At 38.5% G+C, this 25113-nt stretch overlaps 1 protein-coding gene across 1 annotated transcript in view; it reads right to left on the reverse strand.

Moving 5' to 3' along the window:
• RGS12 (regulator of G protein signaling 12) overlaps positions 1-21634 on the reverse strand; it is a 91154-nt gene extending 69520 nt beyond the window's left edge. The window contains exons 1-2 of the mRNA XM_075752592.1: positions 21490-21634; positions 13053-15000 (exon numbers count right to left, since the gene is read on the reverse strand). Of these exons, the coding sequence (XP_075608707.1) occupies positions 13053-14909 (1857 nt within the window). The 5' untranslated portion in view covers positions 14910-15000; positions 21490-21634. The remainder of the gene's footprint in view (positions 1-13052; positions 15001-21489) is intronic.
• Positions 21635-25113: the final 3479 nt, after the last annotated feature.

Consider the following 25113-nt stretch of genomic DNA (forward strand, 5'->3'; position numbering starts at 1 on the left):
AAAAACTATCAGACTACGAACAGCTCGGCAAATTCTAAGGCTAGTGAAATTCATGACATCATTAGTTTCAAAATACCCGTCGTACTCGCACTAATGAAATAGTTACACAGTGGGGATTCTGCTTAATAGTCTTTTATTATTTCTCAAAACAAAATGCATCGCTCTGAGGACTTCACCTTTCACAACAGAAAACTGGTGAAAGGAAACAAAGGAAAAAAACTATCAATAGCACTCATATCTATTTTGAACAATGAATACATTTTCACTTTTCATTCTAACTCAGCCCAAAATGAATATAAACTGTACAGTACATGTTTAAATAGTGGAGATTGCCATATATGATTCTGGGAGATTAAAGACACAGATTAACTAGAGAACATACACTCAAAACAATTTTGAAACAGTAACATTACAAATTGAAGGAAGAGGAATAAACTGCCTGAAGACAAATCTAATTAGATTTCCCTGAGAAACAGATTCTAGATAACATCAATTATCACCAGATGCCCCATTTTAGAAGTAAATGCTGCTTACCTATTTGTGGTCAGAAACATAACAAAGAGGGAGAGTGGACAAAACACACTTGCGAATTGTGTGGTAGTAGAAAAGAGAACAGTAAATTAGCATCCAATCAAAAATTTTATTTATGGTTTTTGACATTCTTACACAAAAGTAAAGAGCCCTGAGTACTGTTTTCAACTGACAAAAATCTCTTCCGTGCTCTGAAGAATCATATTAATAATCTAGGAAATTAAGGAAGACATGCTAAAAAAAAAGACTGTAGTTTATAAAGTATTTAATTTCCTGGCAATGGTGCTGAGAAGGCTCCCTTTTCATCCTTTCTTGACTCTGTTCCAGACATTCAGACTATGAAGGCAGACCTCCTTCTGCAGATCAGTTAAAAAAAATTGCCTTGCATACACACATGCATTCAAATAAAGAATCACGTAGCTTAAGCAAATAGCAGCAACATTTTGGCAAATGTTTTTCAGGGGACTCTGAACAGCTGGCAATAAAAGCATCCATGACTTGAGGAGAGAACAGCCATTGCAACTAGAATGTACTAATCAGCACAGCTAAAGAAATTCGCGGTATTTGAGCGAAGAGAGATTGCTAGTGCAATGACAGATATTCATGTAAATTTTGCAGTCTGTTAGCCATAAAGAAATTATCATACTTTTAAAAGCATTTATTACACTATTAAACAGATATTAAAAACATTAAATGAACCTAAAAAAAATTCAAAATGGTACACCGTATGACCAACAAAATGCTGTTTCATTCACTGTTAGCTGCCAAACTAAACCACTGAAATGTGCTACATGAACATTGGGCTGTAGGGTTTTTTAAATACAGATTGCCTATAAGCCCTAGAACTATTTATCATCACATCTTAAAGATTCTCTTTTGGAAACACTGTGTTGCAGAATCTGTGAAAGAAAACTCTCAAAATATCTAGATATTCAAGAAAATCTAAGAAATCCTATCACAGAACAGTACTATAAACTAAAGTCCATCTGATATTGCATTAAGTGTCTTCATTTTAGGAATCCAGAAACAAACAGAAAAGCATAGAAATTCGTAAAAACACGATTGGTAAAAAGCACGTGCTACAGCAACACATCCTCTGCATTTTGCAATACAGATACAACCCTGCTACTACTATCTATCCCAGTGAAAGTACAAAAGAACATATCTCTAAAAGCCTTTATCCTGTTATGATTTGGCAGATGGAGAGGAAAAACAACAAAGGATTAAAGGAATTAAAATACTGATGCTCTAAAAAAATCCATTCCTTTCTCTATTCTTATAACAAAGTAAAAATTACAAACTAGCATGAACTGAAATACCAGTTAAATGCATAATCATAAGAGAAAAAGCAGGATGATGTGTAATTTTTTAATATATGACTAGATCACCCCTTTTCCGTAGGCTAACAGGAACTGGCAAGTGAAAATGCATTCCCCTCAAATAACCATCAATCACCAGCCAAACTATAGTCTTTCTTCCCCTTCAAATACAATTTTTTAAAATTTAATGTTTAACCTGCTTATTTGGTCTTGTGGATGAGCTACCTCCTAATCTACTTGACAAGAAAGGCATTAAAAACAAAAGTCACCAGAGAAGGATTGATACAGCAGCAGTCTGTGACTGTGTCCAAGCGAGAACAATTTCTGTCTGATAACAAGGAAGGTGTACAAGACAAGTACAAATGAGAAAGTGGGAAAGGTTGTACTTCATGTATTAGCAAGACAGAGGGAGGGAAGAAGTACAATTCACGCTAGACTGCAGAGGGACGGAAAGAACAAAAATGATCCAATACAAAGTGACTTGCACAAATCTAGTTCTCAAAGACAGAAAGAAAAAGAATGGGTTTTTAGAAGTCATTTTAACTAATAAACAAGTTAGGCACTAGTTCCATATAACATTTTTTTCAGCAGCTGTGCTGGCGTAAAGGACTTTGCATGTATCTGACCATTCACGCCAGCTCCCAAACTGCAGCAAGCTGCCCCCTCATGTCCACTAACAATAAACTATAGTTTATGAAATGATATAACCCTCTAACACAGATCCACAAATGGTCATGGTAACACCACTGATGATGCTCACTGCCAACTCCAGCCTGAGCATGACAGGAACTCTTTAAGTTGGTACTACCAAAAGAAACGCAACGTGAAACTATGATAGTCAATACGATACTCTAACCTGGAGCTTGAGTGCACAGAAGCAAGTTGATGAAACCTCTTCAATTATTCAGAACCCAAAGAAACCAAACACCTTTAGAAAACATCTTCCATTAGCTTAAAGAAATTGCCAGCTATAGCAGGAGCTGTATCACGCTCTTCCATATTCTAGCAAATGCACTTAGCAAGCATTATAACTTTTTAACAAATTGTCATACATAATAACCTGAAATTTCCATTTGGTACTACATGGTCTTTGCGTCTCTCTACAACAGTGAGACTCCTCTCATCTGATACAACAGTTTTAAAGCTGGAGAAGCAGGAAGGAGGTAGTAAGGCAAGGACGTTGGCAGCTCTTGAAGTACAAGAGGCTAAGGAAGTGGGAGATTTTTTTGCTGGGTGTTCAGGGATCCTTGACAACGACAAAATACAGGGAGCCAGCAGCAGGAATTCAGAAAGGGGGCAGGGAAAGGAGAATAAAACTGTGAGGCTTAGGCCAGCTTTACAACATCTAGCAAATTTAATCTTTTCATGGAAAACACATTACTATTTGTGACCTTGAGGGGAAATTAAAGGGGCTGAATCTTACGGGACGGAGATTTTGGCTGCTATGTGGTAGAGCAGGAAGAGAAGATGTAAAATATAAAAGGAGAGCTAATCTAAAAAGTTAAAAAACACTACTATAATAAGCCTGATAATCTACATTTACAGAAGGATGCTTTCAAAACTGTTTCACAATGGAAGTTATTCTCACAAGATTCATAGGCACAAGAGTGAAATCATTTTTTAAAATGTTTGAGGAAAAAAACAGAAGAGAGTAATTTCAAGTCATGAATAAAGTTCTAAGAGCTCTAAAACAAGAACATAGTTACTGATATGTAATAATTTTGATAGACATTGTTGTCTCCTCCTTTTCCCGTAAAACAAGTAAATCATCTTCTGTCCTGACCATTTAAGATAATCAATACAAAAGGACCATGCACGTGCTAGAATGGTCACGAAGATTAGAAAAATTCACCAGAACAACAGTTTGGGGAGTCTTATACAACCCAGGTAAACCACGCTTGCAAGAAAAAACAACCACCATCACCCAGAGAGCAACTGGCCATCCTGCTCCAGAGAATCAATTCCTCAGGTAAGCATCTCCCTATACTAAAAAGTCCAATAAATTAGATTCTTTTAACAAAAACTCTGTCTATGAGTGTCCGTACAAGTGTCAATTTGAGTACTGATTTCTGATTAATTGCCTCTAAAAAGCACGTAACAAAAGGAAGATGCTTATATTCACAGATTTTATCGCAAAAGAAACAGCCTCATTTAAAAAGCCTCAATTTAAGGAGCTCAACTAATACAGAATTTAGTACATTCTATGTGTCACAGAGCTTAATCATGCTAACTAAAAAAAATCATCAAATTTTAATTTGTCCCACTCCTATTTCCAGCTATTGAAGCTTTTAAACACTCTCACTGCTTTTAGGTTTGACTGACTTTGTATGGCAAAGTACAGAATAGTTCAGAACCCAAATACACAGATGATATAATTTGAAACTTCTGTGGATATTCAAAACATGCCAAATTGACTCTCAGATGTTAAAAAGCAGAAGGGTCAGTCTGGAGGGGCAGTTCATCTTTACAAAAAATGCAGGTTTAAGACTTCAGAAAGTTCTGAATTTAGATGCTTCTGAAAAGGGATAGGAAGCAGGGATGCCACAGTCATGCCAATATAGTCAGTGCACAAAATCTCAAAATATACTGCAAGTCTTGGAGCATCAGAGAACCAAGTAGTTGATACAAATACTATTTTGTCATCAATATTAGTCTCAAATCCCGCTCTAGACTATTTCCTGTCCACCACCATCCCTAAGTGCCCATTCTCCTGATTACGGGTCCCATTAGCTGAGTGACTGTCCCACTACAGCAATGCAGAGCAGGCAAGACCATAGACCATGACCGGCTGCCTTTATTCCCCCATCCTATCAGCCAGCAGCACGTGCTCCGCCACCCAAAAACTGACAGCGCAGGCTTGCCGGACTTGTAAAGGGACGGTCTATGGGGCCTGAGAATGGCATGGATTGAAAAATGGGGTACTTTGGGTTACGACCTCTGGTACCCTGAAGGAGATAAAAGAATTTGGGAGGGAAACGGGAAAAGAGCTTGCTGTGCTCCAGGCCCCTGGACCATAACAGGAAGAGAAGCAGTAAGTTCTGGGGAATAGGTAGGCTGTGGAGAGGGCTCCATATGCCATGGAACAAAAGAAGAATGAAGTAATGCCCTGCGCTGCTGCCATCATCATGGACTGACATCACCTTGACAAATTGGATTAGGTGGGGGAGGGTTAATTGAAAAAGGTCTAGCATCACTCAAACTTTACAGTTTTTCCACAGGCTTTAATTACACTGCAATTTCTATAATGATTTTTCTTTTTTTTTTTTGGCACCAGTATGACAAAGGATTCAAACGGTCGATGGATTTGATCACTTTTAAGAATACTTTTTTACATATCAGATGATAATGATACATTTCACTGCCTTCTCACCATTACAGTGGCATTTGTAATGGCAGGTAGGTCATAACATAATCAAGAATTATATAAAATTTCAGCTAAGATTTCCATGCACTTTGGGAAGACATAGAAAAGAGGCTGTCCTGTCACACTGGACATTCGAAAGTAAAATTTATTGTTTCTCTCCTGGACTAAGGACACTAGGCACAGGACACTGACCACCTACATTTCAGTACTATCCTAACCCCTTTTCAAAAAAACCTCACACGTGTAGATGGTATAGTAAAATCATTTGCTCAGTATAACCAGATAATAGTTTCTCGTATGAGTTGGAAGCCTATTAGGAGGAAATTGCAGAGGAGCAGAAAGATGCAAGTATACTGGGGGGAAAACATGGAGCAAATTACAAGTACACACATAACAACTGGTTCCAAATCATCTTGAACATCAGGCAGGAATTAGCGGGAAACATTAAGTCAGTACAGCCCGATAATCAGTAACAATCAAAAAGGCAAATGAAGAATCATCAGAAAAGGCAATCAAGACATTAGCTTTACAAATACATTGCCTGCTCACACATTTTCAAAACTGCTTACAGTTCTGGTCAATTCATCTCAAAAATAATAGAGTATGACTAAGGACAGAAGATTACAATTATGAAGAAACTTCTGTACAGGAAGATAGTAAGCTGACTTCTGCTTGGAAAATAAGTGATTGGTGGTTGAGGTTTAAAATAAAATTAAATGACAAAGAGAAAATAAAGAGGGAGTGAGATCCTTCAGTATTTCTCATGACAAATATTAGCAGGTATGAAATGAAACTATATGTAAAGTAACAATCATGTACTGTTTTCTTTCAACACTACTAAACTGCAGAATATATCAATCAGGTGATACCAGGAATGCCAAAAGTACAACTAAGTTTAAGAAAAAACAAATTCAAGAGCAAAGGTTTACAAAGCACAGTGATGTGGATGCTTTCCCTACCAGAGGAAAGTCTTTAACACCACGTGCTGCTGAAAATTAGAAAGATATATTTTTCACTGCTCTTCCATGTTTTTTCTAAGCAGCTGCTCCTGGCCAGTGTCTAAAATAGGATATTGATCTCAATATTGGATACCTCATCTGATGCAAGGATGTCTTTACTGATTCATTTCAAAATAAGTATTAACTGTCTATGGTTGTGGTTATTATGGTTAGCCACAGCTATACGGCTGTGAAAAAAGTAAATAATATATGAAGACGTATTGTATGAGGTATTTACAACAGAGACAGGACAATGTACACTACAATTATACAAAGCCTGATCAAGATATCAGCATAAAATTTTGGTCACTCAGCTCCCAGAAAGAATTTAAGCTAGATTACTTTCAGAAAAGGGCTACTGAAGTTAACAGGAGAATGAAAACTTTACTTCCCAGAAGACTGAAGGGTTAAGCACTTTATATCAAACAAAATGAAAGAGTCACGTGCACTAGAAGAGACACCAGCAGAAGAAGAAATGGGTATAAGGTGACCATGATTAGAATTCAGACTGCAAAACAACCAAAAGTTTCTAAATTCATAATAGTGATGAAATATGGTTCCTGTAGAAGGTGGGGTGCAAAGACATTCTTTTCAAAGGCACAGCTGCTAAGTGTATGGAAGGCGTGATAACACATGATTACCTAAAAGGGCTAGAATTTGCTTTGATGATGCAGAATATTCTTCTCTGGTACTATCTTTGCAAACTTATTGATGTCATAATGGCCATTTTATTGATAGGATGAATTTTCAAGTCTCTCTTGAAGCTTCATTTCTTTATGTTTCTATTTAGATGCTTCAGGTAAGTTTTAGCAATTCCATATTTGTTTTTGTTAATTAAAGACCTTTATTCCATATTGATCTGTTTCTTCTCCAGAAGTGGTATTTTACAGCTCCTTTTCTTCTCTAAATCTTCTCAACTGCAAGCTATTGGGCTCTATCTTCGTACAACTGAAAGCTCAGACAATAATTTTATATCTTATCTCAAAGCTTCTATGTTTAAAACTTAAAATACAGCCATTTTTCATTATTTCAATTAATTCTGTGCTAATTATTTTTCTCCACGCTGTTTTCTTCATTGTTTCTCTTTGTTTCTCAAGATGCTACCTTCTCCTGTCATTCTGCAACTCAAAACTAGCTCAGAAATACTTAGATGCCTGCATGTCCCCTTAATTGTCACGATGTTGATTTTGCAGTCCAAACCTACACTTGATCTAGAAAACATGCAAATTCAGGTGTAATGAAAAATTCTAAATCTCTAGCACATAAATTTGAAATAAGAAAATTTCACAAAGTCAACATTACTCTACAAACATTTACTCTCCAGATTTTATCTGATTTCTCTTCAGAAAAAAGCACTCAGCATTATTCTGGCTTTTCATACATTTTTACAGATCCTAGAACTAACATTTTTTTTTGAATCATTATTTCAGAGGATTAGAATACATATGAAAAGGCTGCATGAAATTACTAAACACGTAATTGCTTTTTCATTTTCTCAAAATGAAATGCAAAATGTATCGGAGGACCTATTTCATACAAATGCTTCTTTGCAGATTAATTCACATTAGCACATTCTCAGATCTAGCTTGGTGTTTGGGATTTCAGTTGAGTACTCTTTAAGGAATATACGTACATCTCAAAAAGCCTATAATTCCAAAGGTTAATGTTAAATTGTACTGCATAAGAATAGCAATCCAGCTGCCATTAATTCTGCTTTATAAACAGCTGGGGTGGAACAATTTAAGCTGGTGAGCAAACAGAATTGTAGAAGAAAGGGAAAAAAACATGTAATTATACAACAAAAAAACAAATATGGGAACCACACAGCTTTGCCAACATTGTCTTTGCATCTAAAATGTCTCCCTTTCAGTTTGTTCACCATCCAGTTACCACCATTAAAAACTGCAATTCTTGGATTTAAAGCAAATTACAAATTTTCACCATAAAAGCCTATTCCATTTTTAACCTGAGCAGTGTATCTTTTTCAGTAATACTTGCTTTGGAAACAATGACAACTCTGAAGTAGTTATAGTTAAACTTCTGATCAAAACAGAGTAACAATAATAGTAACTCAGAAAATATCTTAGTAAGGAAAGATGTATTAGTGAATCCCACAGTATTGTTTCCCTGTCTTCCCTCTTCTACATTTTTACAATATTTTCATAGCTTAAGTCATGAAGGTTACAAAGCAGTTGATATGTTTTTTGAGTTTAAAAAATTATATATATTTGCAATAGTATTGTCCAGTGAGTCTCAGACAAGATTATCTATTTTTTCTTCCTCTAAGATCTACAAATAGGATCTGTTTACAAATTCACACTCTTCATGAGCACAAACAATAACGTGCTCAAGACAGAAGTCTTACAACAAATGTGAAGCAGAAAAGGGTTTCTACAAATCAATACCCAATTTTTTAAAAGGCTTTTTAATAGATTTGTCATATTCACTTGGAATAGACCTAGTACCCAAATACTGGTTATTAAGCTCAGGTTGTAAAACTTCTTGTGATCTTAAATGTTATACTTGCCTCCACAATATTAAAACAAACTTTCTTTTTAAAAACAAAGAATGGTGAGAGGTCAACGCCCAGGCTTCTGTCCTCACGGAGAGAAAACTCAAATACTAAACTGACTGTTATGAAGCTTTCCAGTGGAATAAGGAGTATTTTCCCACTAAAACTTAATTTAAAACAGTAACGGGTAGACATTTTTGGCCAGGCGCTAGCCCAGAAACAGAGAGTGAGGGCTGAACAAAATCAAACGTATTAGATTAATTTAGTCTAGAGGGAAAGGAATGCTTCCCTGTTCAGCAATTTCTCAAGCCCCTTGCCAATCCTAACATCCCCTGATGTTTTCACATTGCTTATGGTGCTTTTCTTCTGCGTAACCCAAAATCGTGCAAAAGGATGCACAGGTAAGTGACTGAAACTTAGTGGGATGCCCAAGAAGGTGGAAATAGCAAAGGAAGCAAAAGGAATAACCAACAAAAAACCAATAATTATTCCATTCCCACTGAAACTGTAACAAGTCTCTTCATCTGCTAGTCTCGTAGACCTCAAAAGACCACGTACCCCTACCCACTATCAGCCTTAAGCAATTCAGAGTCATCCTGAGATTCAAAGCCACCTTCTATGATCTTCCTTTTCAGTGAATTTCAGCAACATCATCAGGCCTCCTCCCGCTAGTCAAGGAGACACCCAAAAAAGTCTCATAAGATGCTTCAATAGAAATCTGCTCACATTAAACTTTTAAGAAACATGGGAAACTTGAAGTACAGTACAGGAAATAATTTTAGAGATGGATAAGGCCAGAGATACCTTCCAGCAAATCTCAGTCAGAAGAGGCAGAATAGAACCAAAATTTCCCTGATTGGTTCTCCTCTTCCCATGTACAACCACCATTTTAAAACCCAAAGATTAAAAAACAAAAAAATACAGCAATTGTGAAAGTATGAGTTCAGTAGTTTAGGGATAAATTCCTTATAACATTTTAAAGCAAAACAAAAAACCTCATTTAATCAAATTAGGCATTTTTAATTTTTTTCAACTATTCAGACTTATATTGAACTTTAAAATGCTTTATAGGAGTATGAAGAATATTAAGAGTGTTTTCGCCAATTATTACAATATTAACCACAATTCTAATTTGTGAGCTGAAAAATGTAATTATTAAAGGCACTACAACACTGAAGGGAAAACAGCTCAGAAAACGCGTTTACTTCCTTGTAACCTGAAGTCTGAAGCACTGTACCCACGAGAAACACTTCCCAGGTCCTGTTCTGAAGTGCAGTTTTAAATAGATACGTTCACTAGAGCTTTCTCACATCTGCTATTGTGCTCTGGACGATTCACAAATGTTTTATCAGTGCAGCTATAAAATCAGGAAAGAGTTTATGCCCCTTTTACCCCCCATGAGCACTGCACAGTGCAGCACGTTTTCCTCTATTGCACGTGGTGATCATCACTCTTTAGCTGCACAGCAGTTCCACTAGATCAAAATTGCATCCAGGAACTCATATCCTTTCCCCAGTGTGTAATGAAAGCTCCACGGAAGATGTACATAATATGGATGTGCAGAGTCCATCACAAAAAACTCTAATTTTGGTAACCTTTTCTCCCTGTAGCGGCTTCTACGCATTCCCACTCATAGGATGTATTATCCTTCAGTATTAGTGTAAAAGACAAAAAAAACCCACCTTAATTAAAATGCAATTTAAGGACTGTTCTGCAAATGAAGCATTAGACTCAGCCACTAGGTTATAAAAATATGACTGCAGTCCCAGGTGGCCACTTTATATATACTTCATTCCATGACTGGAATGTGTCTGAGCATGCTGTGTAAAATCAGTCCTTACCACTGAAAAAGGTCACAGGCAGCTGAGGACATGCAGTTTTTCTAGAACTCAGCACCTAACCCACGTGAATAACATTCTGGAATAGACAGTCTTAACTCTTCACACAAAGCAAAAAGAGAGTGTGAATTTCTGAATATCATTCTCTTATGAAGGCAAATTAGTGCTCTAATATACAAAAGTATGGGTTTTCCCTATTTCTGCAGTACCTAAAGAAGTACAGAGGTACATTCATCAATAATGACATCCCCTGACTAGTTTCATTAAAAATTTAAGATGAGAACATAGTACTACTTCAGCTTTATGAATTACTCTGAATAATGTTAAGTGCTTGCAACTCATGCTTGCAAATGATTTCAGGACTTTCATGAGCTTTTCTCATCAGTTTCAATAGCCTTCAATAATACTGAAAAACAAAATTAGAATGCAAAAAAGGTTGCAGCCTTAAGGAGGAAACTAAACGCTAAAGTCATGTACAAACATTTTAAATCTGTCTTGCAAACAAATTTGTTATCAATATATATTGTTATATAGTCTGGTATATGCTGATCTGAGTGATACAGTTAGTAAAATAGTATTACTGTTTACCCAATATAGAACATCTTTCATCTTAAAGTGTAAAATTTTCTATGAGATTTTCATTAGTATATTCTTCACTTGCATGAAATAAACATTTCAAACATTTAAAAAATATTTTTTTTTTAGTTTTAAATCTCTGAAAAAAAAATCTAATCCATATTACTATCATGGACAACACCGCAGACACAAACGTGTTGCAGAGACCCCCAAGGAATTTCAACAGCATCCCATGCAGCTGGTCCAGTTCCCAAAGAACACTTGGGACCAACATCCATAATGCACCGGCACCGGGTGCTGCGCATCAAGAGGCCTTTTCCTTGGTCCATCAGCAGAGAGACCACAAAGCATGTAGTCTTCAGGGTAGCAGGCAGAACTGATTGTTAGGTGGTTTGGGTGGGCAGTTTTTACAAATTAAGTGTTTCTGTTTGGATAATTTTTATTTGGTTTTTGAAAAGTGTGAATCATCTTGCATTTAAGATAATCTGAAATTTAATTCATCATGGTGGGTCTGGAAAACATTGCTGCCTGTAGCAGTCACTTCACCTTAAAAATACACTAGTGTGTAACTATTACATATACACATACGTTTTGGGGGTTTTTTTGAGCACAAAAAGCATACAAAAGAATGTATGTGAAAATTGTTGCTTCGCAGTGCAAGAAAAGCAATAAAAAATATTTCTCTTTCCGCACCAAAACCAAAATGTTCTGAAGTTCTGCATTCTAGTCCCCAAAAAGTCTATGCCTGAGTGTCATACCAATGCAAAGATTTTGTTTATAACAGTGTGAAACAATTAATGAATCTCTATTGTAATCCACTTGAGCAGCAGTTGGATATTTTTAATCTGGTGAAAAAAACATATTTTTTTTTTCAAACAGATTTGAGTAGTATAATGGAGACTTGAATCAATCATATAAGCAATACTTCCTCATGGAAGGACAATGCTTCTTGAAGACTAACTTGGAGTATGAAGTTCTCTCTTTCCCTGGAGTCAGCACATGTTTTAGATACAACTCTGCTACTAACTCTTTTAGTGTAAGACCAACGACCTCCACTTTACTAGAATCCCAGTTATCAAAAACAGACTCCCATGAGATTAGTGCCCTCAACAGCAAAACACGTATGTGGCAAAGGGAACAGTATGTAATTATGTTGGATACCCCTCCCACACTTTTTTTTTTTAAAAATCTTCTCACTTTGGTTTATAGAAGCCTGATAGTAGACAAAACAAGTGGATGAAGCAGTAATTAGTAATAAAATTTGAATTACAGCTTACTGGCAGAACGTTAGATTTATGCCCTAATAGTGGACGCTATAATCACCATTAACAACTATCCTTTGATGTAGGTTTAACGCTATTTGTACTGAGAGGTTTGCTGCAGCAAATTTTTATGATAACACAATTGTCTTATTCAGTTAAAGTTAAAAGTGTATAACACAAGTTTGACTAATGATTAGACTACATCTCTATAAAAATAGATATCACTAAAATAATAATATTTGCAAGCCAGCCTTCTATAAAAAAGGAACCAGACTGAAGATCCAGACTGTTTCCATTCTTTTGCTGCTGTAGGTCAGAAGGAATTGAAGCTGCTAGAATGTCATGTCTCTTTTTATTGCAATGCCACTTGAACATTTGGAAACAATGAAGAGACAAGAAGAAATGTGAGAAAGCTCTAACAGACAACACTTCCAGCAGAAGGACAATTCCAGAGCTGCACTCAATTAAACGGGAATATGCAAAGCCTCTGCAAAGGAGAAAGAACCATATTATTTTCTTCATCTGACATTTTGTAAATGCTATAATACATGTTTAAATTTTAGTATGCAAATATCATGCTGTAATACCACCACAGGCTGTTAGGTTTGGGGTTCTTCTGGTTTTTTAGGAACAAGTATCAACATATTCTTACCTTTTTATCTTCTTTAGACTTCCTAATACTGTGCGGAGGGCCAAATTTGTTCTGCATGCAAAACATCTTCTTAGACCATTCGTTTTTATGAGATTTTAACTGAGGCTGAGCAAAGCTGCCATCGACTCTGTATCTGTCAGCCGGAATCTTATTCATTGGTGGGGGAAGAGTTCCACAGTTAACACTTGACCAGCCGTCTGTAGAATCAGTGTACGACTCCTGGTCGCTAGCATTTCCATGCTGCCATTCTTGTAAAACATGCACAGGCAGCCACCTTTGATTGCCTGTGCCTGCTGGGTTTTTCTTTGATGGGGGTACTGAATTCCGGGAGGAAACCAGTGGAACTTCAATACGAGCAGAAGGACTTAAGTGTTTGCTAACATTTTGGGACTTATCATTCTGAATTACTTCTAAAGGAATGTTTCCTTCTTGTTCATGACAGAAGCCATTCCAATGGGAAGCAGGCTGATTTTGTCCCCTTCCTACTGGATTTTCCCATATACTGTTAGGAATGTGTTTACTTGGATTGCTCCCTAAATCAACCACCAGAACTCTATTATTCTTTTCTTCTTGGTTAAAATTTCCGATTCCACTATCACTGTTACTGCTTGTACTATTATTCTGATGGGCATCTGCATCACCATCAAGAAAAGCCCTCGCACGCATTCCCTCAATCAATTCCCCCATATCCCTATACAGGACAGAAATAAACTGAAGAACAGGTAGAGATGATGTTGGAAACTCCAGACAGCCATTTGTGTCTGGATCTGCTGTACATTCCAGTCCAAAACGTCTTGCTATGCCCTGATGAATTTTGTGATGAAATAATTCAGGATCCACCATAAAAACGTGGCAAGATGTCCTCAGAACCCCTTCATCTTCGTGAGCCAAGCTTGCATCATCATTTGTTTGCATTGTAACTAGTCCAAAGAATCTCCTATCATCTGGGCAAACAGCACTGAATGCCAGTTTCTCTGCTGGGTATTCTGCCACTACGCCTGATTTGTCACTGCAGAGCTGAATACAGTCATGCATTATCTTCATCATCACTAGCGAATGGATTTTTTGTTCTGCCCGCAGACGTCTCATGCATCCGCGAATAGCCTGCAAACTCTCATTTTCCAAATTTGAGGTTGTTGAAGGAAGTTCAATTGAGCCTAGGTAACCTACAATCATGGCAACATTTAAAATGCTTGCATCTAACCCAAAGTCTTCTGCACTCTCCAGCCCAATTCTAAAAACTGAATCGTCATGCAGGACTTTGGATATTTCTTCCTTTGACAGGAGGTTTGGATTGCTTACACTTTCATTTCCAGCTTCAAATTTAATAGCAGCAGAATCTGAAAATGATCTTTGTTTTGATGTAGAATTATCTAAGTTACCAGCACAAAGACTAGGATTCTCAAAGATCATGTTGAAAATGCCACCAGACTGCATTTCTTCAACAACTTTCTCTGCTCTGTTTATACCCAGAGCTTTAGAGTCAGGTTTGGGCTTCAGCCACCCCTTCCCATCATAAAAACCAACTTCCTCATCACTCGAGCATGAATCTATATGACTAATCCCTTCAGCAATGACCATGTGGAGGACTCCAGAACATTTTCCTATAAGTTTCACTACGTCTTCATGAGAGGCTTTTTTCACATTGATTTCATTAACTGCAAATATCTGATCTCCTGCTTTAAGTCCAACATAATCTGCAGGGCTTCCTTTCATAACGCAACTAAGAACACAAGGAGCTTGTCCAGAAAGAGTAAACCCATAGCCTGCTCTTCCTCTAGCGACTTCCACGCTTCTTATCCGAGGAGGAGCATGCATGTTGAGTCGACGTTTGACTGTTTCTGCTGATCTATACATTTTGGGGGGTTTTCCTGAAAACAGGAAAGCTTTTAATTAGTCCATTTTTTTGTCATGTTTCAAGAGTATCACTCCTTCATCTGATGAAGCTCTAAAGAAAGAAAGAAAGAAAGAAAGAAAGAAAGAAAAAAGATTTTAATTCTCAATCATATTTCAGGTTTTTTAGTACCCAGTATTCCCTTCACTGTTCAGAAATATTCCTAGTGAACTCTACCAAAACCTTGCTCGAGAACTAACACAACCGTGAAAAGAATTTGAAAACAACAGGTACCACAGTCTTAATTTTACTGATGAGAAGCAGTAGCAAATGCAAATAAAGTGGCTGTCCAAAATGGCAAAGTAACTGAATGGCAAAGCTAAGAATAGAATCTAAGTCTTCTGACGTACAGCCAGTGTTTTTATACTACAGCACATTACATCTTCCCCACGTTAACTACTATTCAGTTAACTTCTGGCTTACTGCACCATTGTAATACCATCACATTTTACAGCACAGTGAAAATCCTGGATGAAGCTCATCTATCCTTTTCCAGCAACATAAAAATTAGAGCTCAAGTCTATCTACTCAGCTACAGCCCATCCCCCTTTATACTCAACATACAGAAACAGGTACCAAATGTATTCATATAAAGCAGGTTAGAGAAATTACCCCGAGAGTTACCTGTATCTCCCCGCTGACTGACTGTAAATAAGTAACTTAAAATAAAGTATCTCAAAGTTCGACTTTCACACATACATTTCAGTTACATATACAACAACAAATGGACATTCCATCATGGATTAGACCAAAGGGATCCAAAATCAGATTTACTCTGTTACATCAATCAATTAATCTACTCAAAAATAACTTGTCAGAAAGCAAACATTATAAAAAACGCATTTCAGTCAGTCATTCTAACATCCACATGGTTTACTTTAGACAAAACTTCCCAAAAAAGAGGAAAAAAGAAGGAACTCCACGTGCTGCCAGTATTAATCTAGTCATGATTTTACAATTAAAATAAAGCATCTTTTTACGAACAGCAAGAAATAGTAGATTTCAGTACATTTTGGTGTTGACACTGAAGTCCAGATGGCTCATTCTAATTATACCCAGGTAAATTCCATTGTTTTAGAGAGGCTTCCTCCACTAAGCAGGTTAAAATGCATTAAAATGTTTTAACGCAAAGAACAGAAATGACAACTTGTTCAACTTTTGAAACTATCCCCTCGTTGCATGATATGAACTCTTACTTCCACAGGTCTGGAGGATGACTGACTGAAATAATTGGATGACTACAGCTGCATAAAATTGCAATAAACTTGGTCTGAGCAAATGAGAACTAATCTGAAAATAATCACTTCTCTGAGCTAGTCCACAGGCTTATTCATAACTCAGTCACATTATATTAGGTGTATGAAAGTGTGTAAGGTACTTGAAAGCAAGTATCGTGTATATGTGGGCAAAGCGCGGACAATGTTTTAGACATATACATATGAAAAATATGTATACACACAGAGACACACATTTGTTTATCATATCTAAAGTGTTAAATTAGTGGTCTCCAACCCACTACTTGCATGGAAGAAAAAATGCCAAGAAATCCTTCTGACATTGCTCTCGACTACAGAAATAACAAAAAAACCACACTCAAAATGTGACACAATCCACAGCACACTACTTCCACAGTGTTTCTGCCTAGGATGGAACAAACAGAAGGGCCGTGACTTCAAAAGTTTCACCAAAAAAAAAAAAAAACCAACCAAGATACAATTTAGGATCCAAGTCTTAACTACTTAACATATGAGCTGTTTGACTATCAAATTTTAAAAAACAGTGTTGTTTCTTGAATATTCTGCTAAATACTCAACTACAGGATGTGACTCCCTTAGGACCCTTCCTAATCCTAAATAGGACGGCCTTCAAGATACTACAGAAGACATTCTCTTGGCTTTACTTTTGGGTTTTACTTTGGGTTTTTTTTGAACAAAGGGACATCAGGGTTTTATGTCTCCATGGTGCAGCTGTGACTGTTCAAAAATGTAGTATGGATTTTGCAGATTGTTTTAACATAGCAATTATCTAGCTTCAATAACAACAGTTCCTCTATAATTTGAGAAAATAACTTAACTTTAAGAAGTCAGGAAACTTCACACTTAACCTTTGAATGGAAATCATAACAAGAAGAAAGAAATGCTTTGCAAACATTTAAACAAACACACACATTGCTGTAAAAGACCCCTGTCAACTTGCATCCAGTCTCATCCCTTAAACACAGATTGACCTTTTCCTGATGAAGCTAAACTTGTTAACCAAGAGATCACTGCACATTCAGCTGTCTCTAATTAGGTCTGGTACTTTCTGAGAATAATCATTAAACATTTCAAGATACAGTTCTCCAATGAAAAAAATGAACCAACAAATGGCCAACAGTAAATAAAAACCTACTATCTGGGGGCATGAATATATACGTTTTACTTTGCCTTACAGTGAATATTTCTGTTCTCCATTGTCTGGAGAATAGCCTAATGTGTCCCTTGGGTACGCTCCAAAACTGTGCTGCTAACCTGGTCAACATAAAGCACTGTAGTATCTGGCACCTAAAAGCGTGCTACTAGCTTGCACAAGGAAAGGAAACAATTAAAAAAATATTGTATTATAAATAATCTGATCAAAAAATATAATAAAAAGCAGTAGTTCAAAAAAAAAAAATTAAGATTCAATATGGTAATGTTCAAGTGGCTGATAAGAAAATACAGGTTTTTTCTTCCAACTATCTTTCTAATCTACAAAAAAAATACTCTAAATGCAACTACAAAAAAACCACACAATGAAAGTGTAGTTAGGCTGCTCTTGGGAAGAGGCAAACTCTAGCACTGACTGACTTTATGATTCCACATTTGCTACAGGAGGATTTCTTTTCACTCTATTCACAAGTCAATTAATCTATTTGCCTTCCTAACCTCTGCCCCTTACACATCAAGCATTTATTCCAGATGAAAACCACCCATAAGCGAAAGTTATTCCAAAACCTGGCCATTATAACAACAAACCAGCAGGCTGCTAATACATTACTTTTCGCTAATGATTAAGTTCCAGAGGTGTGAAGACTTCCAGCTACTAATTTATGTGTGTAAGTATAAAGTTACAAAGTAATTCAACATTAAAGAGGGTTTTTTGCTATTAATGTATATATACACTAAAAAAAACCCCAAACAATAACAAAAAAACCTGTGTTACATCACTGGAAAAGCCATCTCTTCCCTCCCTCAGTAGCTGAATATTATTGTACATTTTTTGTGCCAATTACACCCATGACAAATAACAGTTCACTATATTTGTCAAGGAAACTTCAAGACAAAGGACAAATGTAGCTCTTCTGTAAGAACCCTCGACATTCAAATATGTTTTACTGCAACAATGGCACGACAGGCAAATGGAAAAATTACAAAAATAGTGTTTCATATAACCAGAGGTTCCAGAAGAGATTAGCTGAGTTACAAACTGTTAACAAACTAGTTCAAAACTAAATTATTAAATTATCAAATTATCTAATTGCCTATGTTTTATTTAAATTTCTTTGCAGATTTGGATCTGGAGCTAAAGAGATATAGCACAAAAATGGCACAAACTTCCACAGTTTCAAAATAATCATATGTCTGAATATCCTCTTCCTGTAATCGATTACAAAATGTGTAGCGTATCCAGTGAAAGACAGACATTTTATTTGCACTGATATAAAGCTCTGCAGGTGTCTGTGTGCTTACTAAAACATGAAATCGTTAGTGAACTATATAACCTGTGATAATCGTCATGAGTAACTAAAGACAAAATGATTTGAGCTGTTGACTTTCAGTACAAATTAAACACTGAATCTTACTGAGCCTACCAATTATATACTACTGTAATTACTTCTAACAATTATAGCACTGATTTTTATTAATTTGATAGCATAACTACATTTAGTCATATAGAGTAGGTCAGAAAAAATGGTTACACCACAATACTACACATCGCCAAGCTTACTTTGACTTCCTGCTATCGCTAAGTATGATAAAGTAAGTCTTGAAAAAACTCTGTACAATACCAAAACCCATTAGTGAGCATTAGTCAGGAGGATACGTGCATTTTATAGGAGAAAACAGGCCTATAAAAGCAGAATAATTTGTAATACATAGTAAATAAATCTTAAGCAAATAATATAGTTTTGTGACATTTCAACATACTTATTAAAAACACTGAAAATATAGAATGCCTACTATCATTTGAAAAACACTGCAAATATAAAGTTATTACAACTTCAGAAACTTTATCAGAGTTTGTACCAGCACAGCTTAGCAATATGACACAGAACAAATACAGTTTAATAACTACAAAACATTTCACAGGACATTTCAGGTAGAAACACTAACGTATACAAATTAAGAGTTGTTCAAGTATGTGAAATGACATAATTTGCCCACAGAAATCAGCTTTGTCACAGAATTGCAAACCAAATGAAACATTTGAGGTTTTTGCCAGCATACATTCTGGTCTACCATTTCAATTTCAATCAATTATTTTTGGGGTATAAACCACCAAAAATACCAGTTATGGTTGAATTGTACTTTATCCCACAAACACTGCATTTCTTTATGTAATGTTTTTACATATCCATGCTAGCTTTTCATGTCATTTTCAAACCCTCTACTACAGAGAAAATACTGCTTATTTGCATACTTTCAAGGGAGAGAGGTGGTTTGTTTCCTGCTTCTGCTCTTGTTAACTCATAGCAACAAAAGAGCAAACAGAAACAGGAGGCATACTCCTGTTACTGTCTATGTTAGACTATAACCTTAACAGTTACAGAGGGCAGTGAGGGAGCACGTGAAGTTTAAGACTACATTACTTACCACCAGTTCATGCTGAAAAGCCTTTAGAAATGACCCGATAGCTCTACAGTATCCATGTTAATGTGGTGGTTATTTTTTTTCTTTTCAAGCAGAGAACTGGTTGGCTTAATTTTGTTTTTCAGTAGGAAGAGACTGTAAGAAGATAAAGCTTACAAAGTAGATGCACATAGAGGAAAGAGACTGTTCCCTCACCTCTCACGCAGCTCGAAGCATTGCAAAAGACTCTTCAGCATGGGTGCTACTCATTAAGACAGAACTGACTTTCACAAATGATGCCACTACAAAGCTGAAATGAAGTTATAAAATTTGAATTCCACTCACTATTCAAATGTGGTACATGTTTATAGACAAGTTACACGAGAAATATAACAGCAGAACCTGTAGAAGACAGCTACCAGTTGTTTGAGAACTTGGGCGGGACAATATTTTAATAAAAAAAAATTATCAGCATTTCACAATTGGCAAAACATACCATTATGTTTCCCGTACAAGCAGCAACTGCTTTGCCAGAAAACAATTAGGTGTACCTAGCGCAATCATTCAAAAAATACTGATTTTAATTAGTAACAGCAGGCTAAAAAAGTTGTTAATAAAAACCCTTCCCGCACCGAAGCCAATGTACAAAGTGTAAAGAACACCATTAGGACGTTTGCTTTTTGTCTGACAAGACTCATGCGACTAAGGACAAAGTTTTCTAAAGCTATTGTATAAACAGTCATGTATTTACAATTCAGATTAATTTATTTGTCGTATTTAAGAACGTGAAAAGGTTCTGTCGGTAGTCAGGCATTCTTTTCCCCCCCTTCTTTTCTCGCAAATACGTTCCAGAACTGCCGGGACGCCGCGAAAAAGGGCAGCATTTCAGACTGGAGCAGCGACACGCCAGATCTGCTCAGGAATAAAAGCGGTCGGGAAAAGACTTGGGATGGGTTGCACTCACGGCGCTTCCAGGCAAAGGCAGAGCCAGGAGAGGCACGTCTGACTCCCGGTGCAAAGCTCTAAAAGTTACACTCCCGGCTGCTTCGGCGGCACGAGGGACCCAGCGGCAGCCCGCCTCCCCCGGGAGGGCTCCTGCACCCCGGGAGGGCTCCTGCACCCCGGGAGGGCTCCTGCACCCCGGGAGGGCTCCTGCACCCCGGGGGCGCTGGGCGCGGAGCGGCAGCCGGCAGGCCGCGGAACGGAGCGGAGGGGTGGGCGGCGGGTCCGTGACCACCGCTACCCGCCTCGAGCAACGGTCCGCGGGGTTATACATTAACCGCCCGGCGGGACAGCCGCTAACCGGGAGGGTGGAGCTGCGGGGAGGGGAGAAGCGGCACCTGAGCCCTCAGGGACGGTTTGAAAAATCAAGCGGTAAAAAGCGGGACGGCAGGGAGTACCCGCGGCACCCCGCCCCCGCCACGGACGGACACGGACACACACGGACACACACGCACGCACACCCCCCCATCTCACGGCCGCTACCCGCCGGGGGGCGCGGGAAGCGCCGCAGCCCCAAGGGCGCGCAGAGGGGGCGGCGCGGGCGCTGCCCTGCTTCCCCCTCGGCTCCCTCCGCCGCTCCCCTCCCCCGCTCGGCTCCCCTCCCGCCGCCCATCTGCTGCCCCCTCCTCCCACCACACCCCGAGCGGGGTCCCAAGCCAGGCGCTCGGCGGCGACGGGGAGGAGAGAGCTGGGCTGCAGGGGTGGGCGCTCCCCGCTCAGACCCACTCACCTTCGTCCCCCAGGACTCCGGCTACTCTACTGAGGCACCAGCTCCCCCGGTCACCGAGGAGACGGGCGCCGGGCTCCGCCACACAGCGCTTCGGCCACTGGCTGCAAGGAGCTGTCAGTCACCGCGCTCACCCGGCAGGGGTGGCGGTCGGGTTCCCGGACAGAGAAAGGGGAGAGACAATACCCAGTGCCAAAGAACTACAGCTCCCGGCGTGCCCTGCGAGCGGCCCGCTCCCTGCGGCCGTGGGTAGTGGGACGCGCGGGGCATGCCGGGCCTCGTAGTTCTTTCTTCTTCCCAAGCCGCCTCGCCGGGGCGCGGTGGGCAGCTGGCGCTCCGCCCCCTCGCCTCTAGCGGGGAAGGGAGTGCGCAGGCGCGGGCTGCCGGCGCTTTTTCGAACGGGGCTTCGTCGGCGACTGCTGAGGTGGTGTGAGGGGAGGAACGGCCCCGGGTGTGAAACCGGGGAGAGGGGAGGAATTAAATGGTCGGTATCGCACAGTAGTGACAACTTGTTCGGTCTTTTCGGGGTCGGAAGAACAAAGTGGAGCCAGTCTTTATGTAAACAGCACTACAAGGTTAGCTGGCAGAGGAGAGGCTCGTTAGAATAACCGGCAGCTCTGAAGTAGCGTTGAGGAGAAGGGGCAGGTTGGTCAGGGAGGACAGGCCTGGAGGCGTTCAGACGTGCATCAAATGGGTATGCCATGCCTTTGAAGCCCAGGAAGAAACTGAGACAGACCTTACAAGGTAAAGATAAAAGTGGGAGGGAGCAGGGTGGCACTAGGTTCAACCATTAAGCTGTTGGATGAGGGTGAGGAGGTAGGTGAGGCACTTCGTAGTAATAAAGCATCCAAAGGGCAAAGAGTATGTGTAAAGGGGAAGTTTTCCCGCTCGGATGAAGCAGGGCACAGGCAATGAGTTCTCAAAATACCTTGGGAACAGCTTTATTTCAAAAAGGCAATACTGGAAAACCTTATTTTAAATAGGAGAAGTAGCAAGAGGGGAAGATGGTACACATAAAAGTGGACATCGGTTAAGAGATTCCCAAGGAATATAAGGTCCAGAACAAGGGAAAAATTAACCAAATGTATTTGACTTTCCTACAGAACCTGTAAAAGAGATTGTGATCTTTAATTGTGAACAAGGACTGGCAGAAGTCCTTTGTATGTAGGGGATTTCTTCATTTCAGTCTATCTAGGCACTGGAACCTGAAAAGAACTGAACCAACCAGTCACAAGGTGTAGCAAAATGTTTATCTTTAAATTTGGGATTTTTCAGTCTCCAGAGGAGGATATATATCCCACAACTCACTGCTGTGATCATGTCTGTAAAAAAAACTTCTAAATTTTAAAACTTGATGGTTTAACTAAAGTAATTTGTTTAATTTTTATCCAGTCTAGGAAACTTTTTCTTAGTATCTCCTTCCCTTTCTGAAGTGCTTACAGTATACTGGAGTCCTCAGGAAAACCAAAAACACAGGCCAAAAAAAAAAAGCTGTTTGGAAAAACAGAGGATCCAGCTTCTCCAGTCCTACCTCCACCACCTTCTTCTGCTGTTTTTTTTCTTTGTCAGTCCATCCCAAGGAGATTTCTACCAACATGAAACATTTCAGATCAAGTTAAATCACAAATTTTTTTTTCTGTCTCATGAGGTTTTATGGGAAAAACTTCTGAAGGGGAAAATAACTGAACAAAATAAGCATTATTTCTTTTCCTCATCATCACAGAAGACATCTTGGAAGATCAGTGTAAAATTACAAAATTATAGACTTCCTAACTTCTCCAGACATGGTGTGTCCTATAAAAGTAATTACTGATGCTTTAGAGAGGTTAAAAATTCAAACCATTAAAAAGGAAATTGATTGATTTTAAACTTCACATGTGCTTGACTCTTTCAGGTGTGGTACAATAATTTTTAAAAGTACTCTAGAGATGTAAATTTACCCAAACAAGCAATAGTTATTTATCCCTTTCACAGGGACAAGAATTGTGTTCCACAAACAAAAGGTGGTGGTTTGGGTTGCCATCCCTTAATAGCCCCGTTGTTTCCAGCTTCCATATGAGGTTATCAAGACAGTATGTCTTTTACCACTATTTCTGTTGCCCATGCTACGTCAACAGATCTAGCTTTGACTTGCCTACGGAAGGGAAGATTGGTCAACCATGTATTTCGAACAGTCTGACCTCGTAAATAACTGTAACAGAAACAAATCTCTTTGAAAGTGACAAGTAAAGGGAAATTGGAACTCTTCCACAGAGGTATCTGCAGGTGTCCTATTGAGCCTGTATGAAGTTAATACAAAGAAATCATGCTTTATTGTGTTTCAAAGAGAAGAGATACTAGAAGTGGCATCAGTGTTTACTAACTATAAAATAATTACTCCATGTCAGTGTCAGAATTCCTTTTCCACAGATACTGAAGCTGTCCTATTTATGATAGCCAACGGAACTGATAGGACTTTTGTAATAGCACAGAAGACTTCTCAGTAGCAGAGCAGAACTTCCTGCGTGAGGATTGCTCAGCAAGGAAGAAGTGAACGCCCAGACTGACATGGAAACAGGTGTGCTCACACAGCCTACCTGCAGTCAGAAATACCCAACTCATCGTGAATAAATGTCGTGCTTTTCCTTCAGCGTTTTTGGAAGTGGTGATTACAACTTTATGTTAGAATCTGGAACAAGGTGATTAATGGCCCCTCAAAAATCCACCCAAGGTCTCAGCTGTAACTTTCCTTACTGTTTTCACCACTGTTGGAGACAATAAAGGAAGAAAGGGTGTGAAACAAAGTGATAAGGATTTGTGGCTTTTGGGCTGTAAAAGCTTTGTCTTACAAGCTAAGTAGCTTAATGTTGGGTATACCGCCATCTCAATCACACCGAGGGTGGTTGTCACAAAACAGCTTATCAGATTTGATCTGGAGAGGTTTGCAATGCATACTGTAATGAAACACCACATGAGAAGTCAGAAGATAAACTTAGTCCAGCATCTGATGCAAAGTCTATGGTTTTATTTACCATTGTTTAATTACCTGGGTTGAAGGAATGAAAGTGTTGGTTGCTCCAAAAAGGTTTAATTTTAGATATACAGAAATATCCTCACATAAATGTCAGTTTTCTCATTTAATGTTTTCAACATGTTCAAAATAATAGAATTGTTTATAATTGTCAGCATTAAATGCTTCTTCAGTGTACAAACTTCATTCCGATTTTCCTAGCTTAGTTTTGTTCTGAACATCAGGGAAAATTATATATCATATACATTGTAGTTAGCTTGTGTTGGCCAGTCAATATGTAGTTGGAAGCAAAATCCTCGTTATTTAGGAACTTACCTCCTAAATCCCAAAAGCTCATCCTTCTTCAGTTAACCGTCAGAGTCCAGTCCAAAGGATCAGTGAAGATCATGTTTTCCATACTAAAGTGAACACACAGCCATCAATACCTGCCTTGATTTACTAGTTAGTCTAATCTGTACAAATAATTTCTCATTTCTTTTAAATATAGTCTTCTGCCTGGTGGGAGACCTCTTGGCAGTGGGAAAAGGAAAAAAATACTTTGATATAATTGCATTTTGGTTTGGATGATGGTGTTTCGTACCTTAGTGCACCAATGTAAAAAAAAAAAAAAAGTCTTT

Source organism: Balearica regulorum, chromosome 4, assembly GCF_011004875.1.
Source record: "Balearica regulorum gibbericeps isolate bBalReg1 chromosome 4, bBalReg1.pri, whole genome shotgun sequence".
NCBI lineage: Eukaryota > Metazoa > Chordata > Aves > Gruiformes > Gruidae > Balearica > Balearica regulorum.